This window comes from Coffea arabica, chromosome 9c, assembly GCF_036785885.1.
Source record: "Coffea arabica cultivar ET-39 chromosome 9c, Coffea Arabica ET-39 HiFi, whole genome shotgun sequence".
Lineage (NCBI taxonomy): Eukaryota > Viridiplantae > Streptophyta > Magnoliopsida > Gentianales > Rubiaceae > Coffea > Coffea arabica.
In genome coordinates, this window is record NC_092326.1 from 38,195,273 (window position 1) to 38,212,671 (window position 17,399).

The window sequence follows — 17,399 nt, forward strand, 5'->3', positions numbered from 1 at the left end:
AAATCAGCAGACATAATGACTTTGATAAAGTAATCAACTAACTAATCACCCAACCATAAATGCACCAAAGCTCAAAACACGTCCACCAATCCACAAATTTGGTAACCCAATCCATTCTTCAAAACTCAAGTAATAAAACCCTCAACTCCAAACTCTCAAAAACATCAAAATCACTCACTAAATGCAACAATAATCTTCATATCATTTGTTGTTTTTCTCTTAAAATTGCTCCATCTCAAATCTTAAATCCCCGCCCCCCCCCCCCCCCCCCCCACACAGCAAAAAAAAAAAAGGTCTTGTGTAGTACAGCCCTACCAAAACCATGCAGTACAAATCCCTAAACCGTGAATTCGTTCATCTCCAAGCCCTTTTTCGTCCATCCATAAAATTTCTCTCTCCTTTTACTTGAACTTACAAATTCGTTGTCTCTCCCAATTCGCCTCTCCCGTTCTCCCTCCACACACAGTTTTTACATTCGCTCGCTCTCTCTCTCTACTGAAAAATTGTGTCTATATATATATATATATACAGATATACAACTATTTAACAAATATATAATATATAATTATCTCTTTTTTCCTTGCTTTTATTTTCTGGAATATATATGGCGCCGGGTACGAGGAACCTACAGCTAACGGCGGTGAGAGCAGCGTCGACGGAGGATGACGCCGGGGCCGGGGAGGAGGTGAGGCTGCTGGAAGAATATTTGGAGGAGGAAGTTATTAATTCCTCGAAAATACCGGCGAATTTGAGAAGAATTCAGGTGAGAGTTACGGGGATGACGTGTGCTGCTTGCTCCAATTCCGTTGAAGCTGCTCTTTCTGGACTGGATGGCGTTGTTAAAGCCTCTGTTGCCTTACTCCAGAATAAAGCTGACGTCGTCTTTGATCCTAGCTTGGTCAAGGTGAAGTCTTCATTCTTTCGTGACTTTTCTGTTGAGTGCTTTGAAAATTTTTTGCTGATAATTTCACTGAAATCGTGGTTGATTTGTTGAATTTTAGCTGGAATTAATAGGATACTTCATACTAGCTTGTTTGGATCTTTGAAGTAAAATTTTGAGACTTGGAACATGATGGAAGTTGCTCCTCCATTTTTTACTTCCTATAGAAATTTTAAACTTTCTGCTGATCTTCCCTTGCATCTTTTTTTTTTTCCCATTTTTGGAGTGTTAACTATGGTAGTTATTTTGAAGAAGTGTGCAAACAGAAATTTATTTTTCCTTTTAGTTTTTATTGATTGTAAATGACTGATTCGAAGTGTAGTAGGAAATGTTAAGTCTGCAAATGAAAATGGAAAGGATAGAACGGATGAAGCTTTCACTATGTCTTAAAGGTTTTGGCTTTGCATTTCGGAAGAGGTTATCATGTAGTTCAAAAAGTGTCAATATGTTCATCATTAAACATAATGCTAAGTGATTAATCTACTTAAATGTGGAATTTTATCATGGAATCACCATTGGCAATATTAAACCCTTAGAATTGCAGTGAGATTTTTTTTTCTTGTACGATTCTCTAGCTTAGCTGCACTACCTGGAAGAATTGTTTGATTGGTGCTTATATAGCTTGGCTGCAATACGGGGAGCGATTGCATGATTGCTGGTAATGATATTAATAGTTTGAACTGTCATTCTGCTTTTAGGATGTAAAAGGCATCAAAAGTGTAGTAAATTTTCTATAGATGTTGTTTATCAATTTCGTATTGGTATGGAACTCTGTCTTTTTATCTAGGTGGAAGTATATTTACCATTGGCCAGATTTGTTGGTCTCAGTTCTTTGGATCCTTTACCATCCCCATATATTTTGCTTAGCTCGTTACTTGCCCTAATATTGGTTAATGTAAAACTGCTCAAGTAGCATTAAAATCATTGGAACCTGGGTTCTCATTTTCTTCCAGGATGAAGACATTAAAAATGCTGTAGAAGATGCTGGTTTTGAGGCTGAAATTATTCCTGAACCAAGTACATCCCATGCAAAGCCAAATGGGACATTAACAGGGCAATTTACAATTGGAGGTATGACATGTGCAGCCTGTGTAAATTCTGTTGAGGGTATATTAAGAACACTTCCAGGGGTTAAAAGGGCAGTAGTTGCTTTGGCAACTTCTCTTGGAGAGGTGGAATATGATCCGACCATAGTCAGTAAGGATGATATAGTCAATGCTATTGAAGATGCTGGCTTTGAGGCTTCATTTGTACAGAGCTATGAGCAAGATAAAATCATACTTGGCGTTCTAGGTGTATCAAGTGAGCTGGATGTACAACAATTAGAAGAAATACTTTGTAATTTGAAGGGAGTGAGACAGTTCCATTTTGACCGGATATTGAAAGAAGTAGAGATCGTGTTTGATCCTGAGGTCCTCGGTTCAAGGTCATTGGTTGATGCAATTGAAGGAGAAAGCAGTGCGAAACTAAAGTTAGTTGTCAAGAACCCTTACACAAGAATGGCATCAAAAGATCTACAAGAATCATCAGATATGCTTAAGCTTTTTGCTGCTAGCTTCTTTCTCAGTGTGAGTTGGCTCCTTAACCTGTTTTTCACCTTTTAACATTGCTGGGAGTATGAAAATTAATGCTTGGGCTTTACAACAGTATATATTATAGTATGCTGAATCAGTTACTTATTGGTTCTTTAATCTTTAATTTTGTAATGTATTTTGAGTTTGAGGGATACTGGAATGGTGGTAATGTAAACTTGTGGGTTATGCTAAGGATCTGTTAAGCTAGAATAGTTTTGAAGAGAGTGTACTTCAATTGTGTTTCATACAAGCATACACCTTTGACAGAAAATTATTTTTGTTGCTGAGATTCAGTTGCTATTTTGTTTGTAGGTAGAGTGGCTAATAGATTTTGTTATGTTACAGAACACTTAAATCACGCGTACACCAATGATCTATTGTGCTCAAGAACTGGCTTTTTGAGTATAGACTATTGAAGTTAGAGACATTTTTCTCTATTAGCAACTTCGGATTATTTTCTATGTAAGCTATCTATGTACTTTTAGCATATCTTGAAACATGATGGAGTGTTTTCATCATTACAGAGAAAAGTGCAACTTTGTGGCTACTTCCATTGTGTGCTAAATAGTTTCTGTATGTTTTGCATGCACACCTTCGCTTCCAGCAGTCATTTGGTTAACTCTTTGTCAATTACACCAGGTTCCTGTTATTTTCATGCGATTAGTTTGTCCTCATATTCCAATCTTGTATTCTCTACTACTTCGACGATGTGGCCCCTTCCAAATGGGTGATTGGCTGAAGTGGGCTTTGGTAACTATTGTTCAGTTTGTTATTGGTAAGCGCTTCTATGTTGCTGCTGGCAGAGCACTCCGAAATGGATCAACAAACATGGATGTCTTGGTTGCATTAGGAACTTCAGCTTCATACTTTTACTCTGTATATGCACTATTATACGGTGCAGTGACTGGGTTTTGGTCTCCCACTTACTTTGAAACAAGTGCCATGCTGATAACCTTCGTCCTTCTGGGCAAGTACTTAGAGACTGTCGCAAAGGGAAAGACTTCAGATGCTATCAAAAAGCTGGTGGAACTCGCACCAGCAACGGCTACATTGCTTCTTAAAGATAAAGGTACATTGTTGTAAATGCAATAGGCAAACTTTGTAGGGACGAATTTTTTGCTATATGCTTGAAATTGCAGTTTTTTTTTAATAGACAAAAGATTGATGTAATAATTTCCACTAAGTGGGGAAGATGAACAGCTGATAAGTATATAATACTTTCTTTCTCAGAGGGAAAGATTGTAGGAGAAAGACAGATTGATGCTTTGCTTATACAGCCCGGTGATGTATTAAAAGTACTTCCTGGTGCAAAGGTTCCTGTTGATGGTGTGGTTGCATGGGGTTCAAGCCATGTCAACGAGAGTATGGTTACGGGGGAATCTGCTTCTGTTTTCAAAGAAGTGAATTCATCAGTCATTGGAGGTACAATAAACTTGCATGGTTTGCTTCACATACGGGCCATGAAAGTAGGATCTAACACTGTCTTGAGCCAGATTATATCTCTGGTTGAGACTGCACAGATGTCAAAAGCTCCCATTCAAAAATTTGCTGACTACGTAAGTATCATCCTTTCCATTCAATCACGTTTTGCTTTATGTTTCCTGGCTTCTGGTTTCTGTGGGTTTAATTCTTTGAATGTGTTTGCCTTTGCACTTCTGCCCTTATTTTTTGTATATTAATATTGATTTGAAATGCCCAACCAATATGTTCAGCTACTTAGGTTATCAAACTTTATTTGTTGCTTGTTCTGTTGTCACTTTTCGTGCAGTGAACCTGATTTATCCAGCTTTTTTAGCAGTTTTTCTTTCTACTTAATTTGGGTTGTAGAACCAGTCATGTTAAAAGAAAAGGAGAGAAAGAGATTCACTTACATCTCAGGAAGGATTATCTCTGGAGCGTAATTACTTATAAAAAAGAAAACAAGAAAAAAGGACAGTGCTGAAGTAATAGTGGGACACTAGAAAGCAGTAAAGGTGCAATTAGCTAACAATAAGCTGAATGTCAGAATGATTTCAGGGTTGAAGAAAATAAAGTTCTTTGACTTTGTACTAAATGCAAATCCCTTCTAATTTGGCAGTGCAATAGTCAGAAGAGATTATGTTGTCCATAGCAAGTGGTTTGTTCTATGGTTGGTAGAGTTTCTTTTAGACTTTTTGCAATACTTGATAAACAGATATATCGGGCTAAGTAGTCAATCTTTAATCCATTTGATAGCCCAGTAGCCAGGGGAGGGCTCTTAGGGTTCTCCCTGCTGCCAAGTTCAGGGTTCGAATCCTGGGTTTGGCAGTTGTGTGTGGGGAGGCGTGGGAGGTCAAAAAAAATCCATTTGATAGGCCACAGCAACAGATTTTCTTACGGTTTTCTAGATTTTCTTGCATGAATTAAAATACTTCTCTACAGTTATGGACTTGTTCAAGGTACTTTCTGCCACATTGAGGTACTTTCTGCCACATTGAGGTTATCATTTATGGAAACTTACTCTGAAACCATTCACAAAATAGAGGAAATTGGAACACATGGATTGCTTTCTGATAGATGCTAATGGTGGATACATGATTCACCTTGTATTTACAAGTAACACAACGGAAATTAGAGTAGCCCAGTTAATTGAATGTCACAAAATCATGAAGCTTTCTGTACCATTTTCTATGCCTTTCTTTATTATGTTTTATACCTAATCCTGATCTTTCTTACTTTGGGTAATTTTGTGCCTTACAGATTGCTAGTGTTTTCGTCCCTACAGTTGTTTCTATGGCATTTGTGACATTATTATGTTGGTGAGTAATAATGTTACTATTTGGGGTGTTACTATGTCAGTTGTTGAAAATGCAGCTAATACCCTAGGAGATGTTGTATGGTTGAAGCTCTAATTTCTTTTCTTTTATTGTAGGTACTTTGCTGGGGTTCTTGGCGCCTACCCTGAAGCATGGTTACCAGAAAATGGAAGTCACTTTGTTTTTGCGCTCATGTTTGCCATATCAGTTGTTGTAATAGCATGTCCATGCGCACTTGGCTTGGCGACTCCAACTGCTGTTATGGTTTCAACGGGTGTTGGAGCTTCTAACGGAGTGCTAATAAAAGGAGGTGATGCACTGGAGAGGGCACAGAAGATTAAGTATGTGATTTTTGATAAGACAGGCACCTTAACCCAAGGAAAAGCCACAGTTACTGACGCAAAAGTTTTCACGGGAATGGATCGTGGCCAATTTCTCACTTTGGTAGCTTCTGCAGAGGTAGCTATGTCTCTAGTGGCTATTTAGCTGCTTATTTTTTGTGTTATGTCTTAATACTCTGAATGCTGGATAGCTTAAAAAAGTGAATTAGGCAAGTATTAGGGTAAGCAAAAAAACTGCTCAGCTTGGATAACTTAATTTTATCACCAGAAGAATTTCCAGCTGTCTACTACCTCCTCTACCTTGCCTTCAGAGCATTGGATATTTTCCTGTGTGCTATTTCTGTGTGTGGGGTCTTGTGTCTGTATGTGTATGTGTGAAAGAGACAGAGATGGATGGATAGATAGATAGATATCAGAAAGGGGCTGTAGAATGGCTGTTTGTCATATTTTTGCTTCTGGACACAAATACATATTTTTTCTGTATGGTCATTGAGAATAGAGTGCAAAATTGGTAGCTGTTGCTGAACAATGTCTCTGAAAGGGACTTCTTTGTGTTTTACTTTTGGCCTAGGCTAGCAGCGAACACCCATTGGGCAAAGCAGTTTTGGAGTATGCACGCCATTTCCATTTCTTTGATCAATCTTCTGGTGCTACAAAGGATGGCAAAAACTACAGCATTGAGACAATGTACCCTGGCTGGCTTCTTGATGTTTCAGATTTTTCTGCAGTGCCTGGAAAAGGTGTAAAGTGCTTTACAGATGGAAAACAGGTTCTGGTGAGTTTCTTATTTCATTGATGAGGATTTTGTGTATCTAAAGAAAGAGATGTTAGGAAGTTGGTCAAGAGGAAATGAAATTTAATTTTTGTGACTTTTATTTATCTGCTCACTGAAGATTTTGCTTAATCTGAATAGGTTGGTAACCGGAAGCTGTTGACTGAGAGTGGGGTTGTTATACCTAATCATGCAGAAAATTTTGTTGTGGAGTTGGAAGAAAGTGCAAAAACTGGCATCCTTGTTGCCTATAATAATGTTCTTGTTGGTGTCATTGGTATAGCGGATCCGTTAAAGAGGGAAGCTACTGTAGTCATTGAGGGCCTAAAGAAAATGGGCGTCTGTCCTGTTATGGTTACTGGTGATAATTGGAGAACTGCTCGAGCTGTTGCCAAGGAGGTTTGTCTTTTATTTAATCTCTCTAATGTACTTACACAGGTTAATGCGGGGACATTTGTAGCAATTACAAGACAATAATAGTCCCCATTTGCAGTTATGCGGTTCTTAATTTTCTGCTTTTTCTTTTTTCTTAAAGGCCTCTGCTTTTTTCCTCCAAATGGGGACTATTATTGTCTTATCAGTTCATGGCATAAAAAATCTTGACTAAACTTGCATTACTAAAGCTGGCATCAACTTGAGAGTGTATTACATGTAGACCATTTATTGAAGCTTTTTTTTTTCCTTGGGGAAATTGGCATTTTTTTGCAGCAAATATTGGAGAAAATATATATAAAAACATCCCATGAATGAATTATTGGTCCATGGGATCCAATCTTGTCAACCCTCTTGCTCACTACTCAAATCACACTTTTATGTATCAACAGTAAGGTGGAATGCTTCTCGTGTTGCATTGCAGGTTGGTATCCAGGATGTAAGGGCAGAGGTGATGCCCGCAGGAAAAGCTGATGTTATCCATTCATTCCAGAAAGGTGGAAGTGTAGTAGCAATGGTTGGTGATGGAATAAATGATTCGCCTGCATTAGCAGCCGCTGATGTTGGCATGGCCATTGGAGCAGGAACTGATATTGCAATAGAGGCTGCTGACTTCGTGTTGATGAGGAATAATTTAGAAGATGTCATCACAGCTATTGATCTCTCTAGAAAGACATTCTCACGCATTCGTTTGAATTATGTCTTCGCCATGGCTTACAATGTGGTTGCTATACCTGTTGCTGCTGGGGTTTTCTTTCCTTGGTTAAGAATCACGTTGCCACCCTGGTTAGCTGGTGCATGCATGGCTCTTTCATCAGTAAGTGTTGTATGTTCTTCTTTACTCCTCAGGAGGTACAGAACGCCAAGACTTACTACCATACTGGAGATAACCATTGAGTAGAGATCAGACCGTTGTTATCAAAGTGGAGATTGTTTCTACATTGGTTATAAATGAAATTGCCGGCCCTGATTAGCTGGTGCATGAAAGGATCTTTGGTCGGTTAAAAGAGTGTTGTATGTCCTTTGCTGCTGAGTTACAGAAGCCTGGGACTCGCAACCATACTGGAAATAGCCATTCCATGGATTGTTCCAATGGAGGCAAAATGAAGATAGAATTAGGTGCTAACTGCATAAGTTTCTAAAGTGAGTTCCCGATTGACTCGCGGAGGGTACGCTGCTCAGTTTTGTACATTCCTTCACCTTCCTTTTTTTTTTTTTTCTCCTCCTTTCACACAGTGTATTTTTGCTACACTGTAAATGTCGAGTGCTGTATCATGGCCTAAGGCTCTTTTCTTTTTGTAAAACTGTGCATTAGTGCAAGAAATTTGAATCAGGTGTCTGCGTCTGTGTCTGTATTCTGTGTATATGAGCTTGTTAACGTATCCGTACCGGAGGAAGTGGCCCTGGATTTTGGCATCATGTACTTTACTTAGTTATTTGTGGTATGAATTTTACGTCCAAAATTGCTTGATCAACTGTAAATCAACTGAGAAAGACATATACAGATTAATCACATATTGGCTCTGTTTGAATTAACTGTTTTTGCGGGTATTTTTTAAAAATATTGCTATAATTGTGTGTATGAAAATTTTTTACTGTATATATTTTTTGAATTGTTTTTAGAGGTATTTTTTAAAATATATTTTGAGATATTTTTATAATTTATAAATTTTTTTTAAGCTTTTACATCATCCACCACAACCCCCTCGCTCCTCCTTTCCCCTCTCTCCTTTCTCTTTCCTCCCCCTCCTACTCCTCCTCCCTCTTTCCTCTCCCTTCACCCCACTCCCTTTCTTTTCCTGAACTCCAAACTCCTTGCCCACTCGCGGGGGGTGGCTGCGACTTCTTGATCGCTACCAAAAAGGTCACGACCAAAAGCCATGAGTCACAGCTTTTGGCAGCAATCTTTTGGTCACGATCAAATTTGGTCATGACCAGTAAGGTTGAGGTCAGTGAAGAGGAGGGGGAATTGGGGAGTGGGGAAAGGGAATGGAGGACGAGGAAGGTGAGAGAGGAGGAAGAAAGGAGGAGAGAAGGAGGAAAGATGGGGGGAGAGAGAGAAGTGAGGAGGGAGGGTCGTAGGTGTGGTGGCGGAAAGTGATGGGTGACGGTGGTGGTGGTTTTTTTTTTTTTTTTTTTTTTTTATATTGAGAGTTGTTTTTAATATATGAGTTAATGTTTCCTACATCTACTTTATACTGACGGCTCACCATATTGTATCAACTCGTTAATAAAAATTGACAACCTGTTATAACCCGTAATCATTATCTATTACCAAAGATTTTATTTCATGTTAATTACTGTCACAAGACAAAAGATTTGCCCCTTCCAAAGAGACCAAAAGTTTGAAGGACTTGAACACAAAAGAAATGGAGACTGTAGGAGGTGATCAAATTGTTAGATCATGTGTATTTATCATCGTCTCTGCTTGTCTGCACAGTTAGGACTTCAATCTTCACAAGCCGATCGAAGGGCAATTTATTGACTGCTATTTATAGGTATCCTTAAATTAGTAATACCGGTAGACAAGGCCAAAATGTTTAGGAAGAAGAGGACAGTGAAGAATCAAGAAACGTGTTTTTCCAGGGTTGAAAAGGATCTTGTACATGATGGCGATTTTGTTGAACAACGACCGTAGCTTTGTCAGTATAGGGTCGTCGGTTGATTCTGCGTCAAAATTGGCAACTCTAAACACAAAAAAAAGGGGAAAAACATGGAAATTGCAATGGGTTCTCAGCTTTTCCCGTAATCACTGATCAGCCCCTTCTACATCTCATCGTTTATGAAAAATTTCATCTTGGAGTGTTTATGGACAATTTGTTTTACTTGGCAAGTTCTTTTACATACATATATGAGAGTTCACGATAACTCACGGGATCAAAACGTGAACACCAAACTATAAAGGTTGGAATTCAGTCTTTTTTGGATTGCAATTTTCTGTAGTCATTTTTCGTCAGTATATATTTTTTAATTATTTTTTATTTCATATATATTAAATTATTGTAATATAATTTATTTTTTTTATAAAAATTTCTAAAAATAGCAATCTAAACGGTATATTTTTCTATATCAAATTAATGTACGGCACGTTTTTACCATCGTGAGATACGACTACTGGCAAAAATTTTCCGCCACCCCAAATATTTGATATTGAAGACCAGATACGATGGCCTGACATCTGCAAAGAAAATGCCGCATTGTGAAACGTGAACTAAACTGATAATTGCTGTGGTTGGGAAGATGACTAACATAAATCCGTGCCCGTAACTTCATAGCTACAAATGAATTCGGTTTTCCCACCTACCATCTTTTACTCAGAATTTGACCGACAAAGAAAAGAAAATTCTGGGCCTTGGCATTATTCTGCTGTTGAACAAGGCTATTACAAAAGTCTATTATGTTCTTTTACAGTTAGGACTACTAAACTTTTGTTAAGGGTCACAGCACTAATATTCACTAAAATTTCGTTCAACTTCTGAATAGCCATTTGTGTCCTTAACAAATAGTAGTAATTGGAAAAGGGTCACAAACTTTCCACAAGTAAGATAGATGGACCAATTCAAGGAGGAAACCATCATTTATCTCAGGTTCCAGAACCCCCTTTCCATAAGATAGAAAGTAACCATGACCAACTTAGAGGTCATACTTTTGCAATCTTACTTATTAGCATAAACCATAAACTACTCCTATCCTATGGGTAAAGCTTACTAGTAGATATCTGTCTGTCTTAAGCAGGTTTAGTTTTGAACGTAGGACCCGTTTTGGCAAATAAGTTTTTTGGGTGTCTGTCTAAAATTTTACGGTAATTTATTGTAGAAGTTGTAGAAAAATTTTTTTAAAATGTGTAAATTTTTTTTTTTAATATTTTGTAGTGTATAGTTTAAAAAATTTGAGAAATTTTTTGAAATTACAAGTTGTTAAAAAAGCTTGTAACGGACAAATTTGATCAAAAACTTGTTTGTCAAACAGGCTCGCAGACTTTACTCTCAATCAACAGTTAAAATTAATTACTCCATAATACAACAGATTTTTGTCCTTTGTGCACGAGCCCTCTTTTCTTCTAGCTTTAAGCAAATCATTTGTTAATGTGGCACCGGAACCAGTCGGGTTAACCATGGAGACTAAAATACTGAACTAGTAGATTCCTTTATTTACAGGGTTCAGAGTATTTTGTACGAGCAAAGAGTTTCCACGCTCAGGTACCATAGACTAGTAGTCTGCTGGACTCAGTTAAATTGCTTGACGTGATTTGTGGTGGAAACGTGTATATGAATTGACTGTAGTTTACAGAAGCCAGGGAAGACTGCCATCGATTTTGATGGCTAGCAAGAATGAGAATCAGATTGAAGCTTGATTTTGATGGCTAACAAACAAGATATATATTCTTTCCTGCCCTGTTAAAATTAAAAAGCGACCCATAGAAACCCTCTGGGACAGTGACGATATTTTTACGGTTTCTTATGTCAAAAGAAAACAAAACACTTGACATAATCACATAGGAAGATATTGTAGAAAACTCTCCGGTCAATAAAATAGATTGAGTAGCAAGACAGGCTTGGCGAAATTGGTCATTTTCCTAGTTAATGAGACAAGGTTCCAGCATACATGTGTGTGAAAAAGGATGCTACATTTGCTGGGATTTGATGACTTGACATTTTACAGAGTGATGTCTAGCAGCTGCACGGCAGTTGACTTGGGGTCCTCTGTGCCTATCACGCACACAAACAAAGCATGTGCATTAGCAGACTAATTCAACCTTTCTTTTTTTTACCGTAAGTTAAACGATCAAGTATTTCGTGTAAAGAGTTTCTTTATAGTGATAGATTTAGATCATGTCACGCCACGTATATATTTGAAAGTTAAACCTCAAGGGGTTTAGTATAGTTAAATGGCATAGTTATAAGTTGATGATGAGTGGTAAAACTCGGGAGGCTCGCAGTCAAAGTATTGGGGCTATGTGGAAATGAATAGTAGAGCGAAAGAATGCCAAATTTGACCTGGTCATGCACTATAAACAATGGTGATCTATTATTATTGTTTGTAAAGATTGGTGGTCTCGAAAAAGGAAAAACTCTTAATGAAATGGAATAAGATCAAGCGTGCATGGGAGAACCAAAAAGGACATAATTTGGCACCATATAGGACTGATCCGGCCGAATCAATTTTCATTTTGCAAGAAAGCAGAATTGGCAAAAGAAAGAATTTATACGAAAGAAAGATCATTGGCAAGTTTGTCAGTCACAGTTACCTCTAGCATTTACCAAAACCACACAACTGAGTCTTCTTACTTGTTAATGGAGATTGGGATTAATTAAAGCAGCATACACTAACTACATAAGCTCAAAAAGCCATCAGAGAGAGAGAGGAAGGGAAGCCGGCTGAGGGTCTGTGCAGCCAAATAATTCACCAGTTTGGTGTGGCTTCATGGTTGAGCAAGTGGAGAATGTGTATGCAGAATAAATGCACAGAAAAGGGCAGGCAAAAAGCCACCAGAGAGATAAGATGTTGATTATTATTGTCCTCTCCTTGTGGATTCTTACTTGGAAACTTCTCCATGTGGTTGCTATGTGCACTAAAATAAAGGCATCATACTCTTTAGTGTTGAAACTCCCGTTTTGATGCACAAAATACATTGATTGAAAATCTGGTTCTCCTGGTAAAATTTTCTACTAGGGTACGTATACCCTCTATTTCCTAGAGTATTTGTGTGTGATAAATTATTTTTTATCTTAACTGAGGGTAGAATAGCTGGTGCCGGTGAACACAAGTTATAATGGAATAACTGGTTCCTAATGATACAAGAACAAGTCTCCATAGAAAATTCTGCCATGTGAACCTGTTTTTCTTTTTCCATTGACCTATCCTTCACCCAAGAAACCACATTAGTGACAAATTACACCCCTATTTACGTCCTACTAGATATTGTTAAAAGAAAACACAAATTAGATATACTTGTGCAGATGGAATAAAAGTAAGCAGCATAAACAAATAGACAACATTGTATAGTAAAAGATCTCATGATGGCGTTACTTGTGTACTTCATTGATAAATAGGCTAAGGGCGTGAAAGACGCAAAGATCACAAAACGTCACTATTGATCCGCTTTTATCTTAAGATGCAAATGTGGTTCCGCTAAGCACGCTTTGTCCTCGTCAATAGTCGTCATGGAAGATGCCATTTCCTGGAAGCAGCAGCACGACCTTAGCCATTGGGGGGGTCTATCAGTCTCAATCAAGCAGATGGTCAATAGTGGACGTGTCCATTCTTTTCGTTTGAAAGTTATCATCAACCAAATCAAACTTCTGACTCTTGACCCAAAGTTCCTTTGTATTTAAAGGAATGAAGCTCATGAGGTAGGTTTCCAGCTCAATCAATCTATTGATCAAGCTCATTTACACTGACAGAAACATATAGAATAGAGCCCACAAGAAAATTTGTATAAGAACAAGAAACATGAGCCAAGCACTAGTTCCAAACTCTATTGAGTGGCTAGAAAGCTACTACCAACAAGAAGCAGTTGATGACTGCGAAGTTCCCTTTGGAGGGATTTCTGATTCCATTTCAGATCACAGCACGAGTTTTGGTGAGGATTTCTTCCCTGGCTCTGATACCATGTTGACGACATCTTCAGTTACTGAAGATAGCATTTTTGGCCGTGATAACTCGCGGACTACAAATGCTACTATCCCTGTATTCACACCTGAAAACTCAAGTCCAGTGTGTAACGATTTGAGCCCAAAAGCTACTATAGCGAAGCAGGTGAAGAGGCGGTCAAGAGCTTCCAGGCGGACCCCAACAACTCTCCTGAACGCTAGCATCAAGAATTTCCGGACTCTTGTGCAGCAGTACACCGGTTGCCACAGCGGAGTTTCTGCAGTAAAGAGTGGAAAAGGGCCAATTACCTTGAGCTTTGGAGGCCCCTCATCATGCCAGCAGAATGATTTTCCTGCAACTTCACTTGTGACTTCTTTCGGCCATGGTGGTTACTATCATACTGATGAGCAGGCTCAGTTTCAAGAGAATCAACTGCACTACCATCAGCAGCATCTAGGTAATCTTGGGTGGCGATGATAGGCATGTAGCTAGGCCCATGGAGTTCATGATCTTGCCTGTTTATTACAGTATTATCTCTTCCAATTGGTAATATTAGCTGCTATTCCTAGCTAGTTCATGACTGATGTATTTTGTTATTCTTGCTTCACCTTTCTAGCTTCTAGTAGTAGTAGTGGTGCAGTACAAATTTCTCCTGTTGATGATAATATAGTTGAATGTGGGCTCAACATACACAGCCTGAAGGATTAGGTTGGTGTTTGGTGAATATTCAGAATAAGAGATTCGTATTGTTGTATTTGTAAGGATATAACTAAGGCTTTTGGCTTTAATTGAATTGTCACATATTTTGGGCATATCTGTGAAATTTTGTTCATCATAAACAACATAAAAGTCCCAAGCCTCAGTATTACAACAATTGATCAATAGTCATGTACTTAATTTTGCTTTTAGCAGAACTTCTGCATGTGTAATTCGGTTTTCAGTTTGGAATCTGAAAGAAACCAAATCGGCCAGATTGGTCTTGTTGTGGTCTTATGGGTAAACAACGGAAATTAAGCCAAGAGAATCCAAATCCTGAGCAAAATAGTGTAAATAATTATCAACCAAGGGGACAATGAAACAAGGCTGAGGATACTTTGTAATTGCTAAGCATAGATCACGATTTCAAATCATCATAAAGTTAGATGAAAAACTATTATTGATCTCCTTTACAAAAAAAAAAAAAGACAACCTGATTGGAGAAGCTGAAGGTAAACGAAGAACAGGATTAAAAGAACTAAAATAGAATGTATTTAAGAAATTTCCATCATGAAGTAATATTCCGTATTCATACTGGTCGCTTTGGTAAGTAGAAGGGGGACGATTATTTCTTTGCCGCTACATCATATGTAGTCTTTGATTCATCAAAACTGCTGGAACATACATCTAGTCAACGTCAAAATTTGCAACTCAAGATTAAATTGAACAAGAAAAGTTTTTTTTGTGTATCTATTGAAGCAAGATTATAGTTTCCATCAGATACAAGCTATGGGGCCTCGGGCCAAATTTGTCCAAGGCAAAGAACTTGAAATGTACGTTGCAGCCTTACCTCAATATTATATTCACATACTGTTCCTATGACTGCAAATGTTAATTGTGAATTAAGTGATGTTGTCAATCTTTTAGGACAGTGTGACTTAGTCTTGTTTCATGAGGCACAGCTTGAAATCAATATAATGGAATTACTTTTATTTCAATGTGAATTTCGGGTTTTTCATCTGGCCATGTTCTTGCCTTTTTTGTCAAAATAAAAGAAAGAAAAAAGAATAAGAAGAACTAATTATTGCAGTTTAGAAGGTGAGTTTTTTGGGTGTTTGTCTAAAACTTTACTGTAACTTACTGTAGAAATTTTTAGCCAAATTTTGGAACTGTGTTTTTTTTTTTTTGAATATTTTGAAGTGTATAGTTTAAAAACTTTGAAAAGTTTTTTGAGGTCACTGTAGCTAAAGGTGTTAAAAAAAACTTGTAGCAGACAAACTTAGCAAAAAACTTGGCTTCCAAACAAGGCCTTAATGCATTTTCATTGTCCTTGTAATAAGAACTAAGGTTCTATTTAGATTGCATTTTTTAGGAGTTTTTATAGAAGGAAATAAGGAGTAATGTGATGTATATGAGATAAAAAGATAATTAGAATACGTGTATGAAGCATATTTACAAAAAATTTCCTAAAAACTCTGAATCCCTGCTAAAACCACTCAATTATGTATGGAATATAGCGGTGAAATTGGGGTGAAAGGAATCCAATGCAATTTAAAAAAAAAAAAAAAGCAAATACTATTCCTATAACAGCACTTCAAAATTTATACTTCTAATGGATGTCTTTGCAGATTGAATATTTGAAAGATACTTCTTTTCAAGAAGATTAACCAATAAGGAAAATTGCAAATTTTGTCCCTAGACTTTAGGTCGTGGACCAAAATGCTCCCTTTCTTTTTTTTTTTCCTAAAACAAACTTAGTCTGTCATATTGCAGAATTAAGCCAAATTGGTCCTTTATGATTTGAAGAAAAACTAATCTAGTCCTTAATAGTCACAATTTTGCTCAAATAGATACTATTCAGTTAACTAAGAAAGCTAAAAGAATACCTAATAAATTTAGGTCACAATGGATGAAACAACTCTTATTTGTTAGTTAAAAAGTACTACCAAACGAATTATTTATTAGTTTCAACTAATAGCAACAAAAAAAAAGTAATCCATGTTTTTTATATTTCTTTATTATCTTCTTTTTGCTTTTTTTTTTTTTGAGTATTAGCTATTCTAAGCCGTATTAGTTCTATAACCTCATAGATTATCCTTTCTTGCCTAAACTAGTTAACTTGAAATACGCAATTCGAATACTATTATCGTCCTTTTTTAATTGGTGAAGAAGTCCATGGTTAAGTACTTAATCAAAATCATAGGAATTTTCTTTTCTTTTTTTTTCTGGAAGCAATAGGAAGTTGTATTACTAAATTTGTAACTTTACAATTGTTGAGCAAAGGTCCATATTGAGCTATATGAAAGTGTCAAAAACACCAAGAATTCCACCATTTCTCATCTTGGATGATGTTTAGAGCATGATTGCTGATCATACTACTTCTATTTCTATTGTCATTAGTTGATAGACCAAATGAGCATTTCAAAAACAACTTAGACTGTGGATGCCATGAACAAGCTTATGTCCTTTGCTTTCTTGGTCCTCAATAGTGCTATGTGCTCTGCTCCACCAGTCCTCATCCTGGCCTCCAGCAGTGCATTCCACCACCTCATGAAGCTCCCCTCTGATCAGTTATACCATGCCATTGTAGTGGAGCCATGCTTCACCCTTGTTGTGCATGCCTACCAAAAAAAAAAGGGAGAGATGCTCCATAGTTTCAATATCCTCCCCATAGCTCTTACAGACAGGTTCAACCTTTTTGGTTCTGGAGGAGATTAATTCATTCACTTGGAGGACTGGTGCATATTTACAAAAGCATAGAAATTACACTTTCACAATATCTAAACTACAAATGGTAAATTGGAATTGAATTGGACATCAGGGGAAAAGTTAAAATAACCCAAAATCTAACTGATAAATAATGAGTGTGTTTGGATAAGAGATTATTTGAAAAAAATTTTTTTTTTTTTGAAAAAATATTGTAGCATTTTTTATAAGATGATGTCCGTGAGTTAAAAAGGTAATTAAAAAATAAAAAAATGATTAAAAAATATGTTTATAATGCAATCAAATAATGTTTTTTCCAGACAAGAAACATATCCAATACATATAAGATAGATTTTGATACAAAAGAAAAAGGTAAGGTATACCGGTTACCAATCAAAATAATAAAGTACAACCTTAGAAGCGCAATGTACTTTCATCCAAGCTGGAATTGATTAAAACCATATGTTAACAGGATTAGCAAAAATTTTCAAGAAAGTAAATTGTTTAATTGCAAAATTTGCCCTCCAAAAATAAACTTTCAGTTTTCTCCATTTATTCTATAAATAGATT

The 17,399-nt window shown here is 37.0% G+C and overlaps 1 protein-coding gene across 1 annotated transcript; it reads left to right on the forward strand.

The window, feature by feature from the left end:
* The first annotated feature begins 429 nt into the window (after nt 1-429).
* On the forward strand, nt 430-8,369 carry LOC113709213 (copper-transporting ATPase RAN1). The gene is made up of 9 exons (XM_027231916.2): nt 430-904; nt 1,894-2,508; nt 3,154-3,583; nt 3,745-4,070; nt 5,233-5,291; nt 5,405-5,747; nt 6,201-6,404; nt 6,543-6,800; nt 7,258-8,369. Exons 1-9 carry the CDS (start codon nt 605-607, stop codon nt 7,732-7,734), a joined length of 3,012 nt encoding a protein of 1,003 aa, XP_027087717.2. The 5' UTR covers nt 430-604; the 3' UTR covers nt 7,735-8,369.
* The last annotated feature ends 9,030 nt before the right edge of the window (nt 8,370-17,399 follow it).

Coding starts and splice junctions, on each gene's coding strand:
- LOC113709213 (XM_027231916.2), top strand. CDS start 605: ATGGCGCCGGGTACGAGGAACCTACAGCTAACGGCGGTGAGAGCAGCG. Junction 5,748..6,200: donor CTTTGGTAGCTTCTGCAGAG/GTAGCTATGTCT, acceptor CTTTTGGCCTAG/GCTAGCAGCGAACACCCATT. Junction 6,801..7,257: donor CTCGAGCTGTTGCCAAGGAG/GTTTGTCTTTTA, acceptor GTTGCATTGCAG/GTTGGTATCCAGGATGTAAG.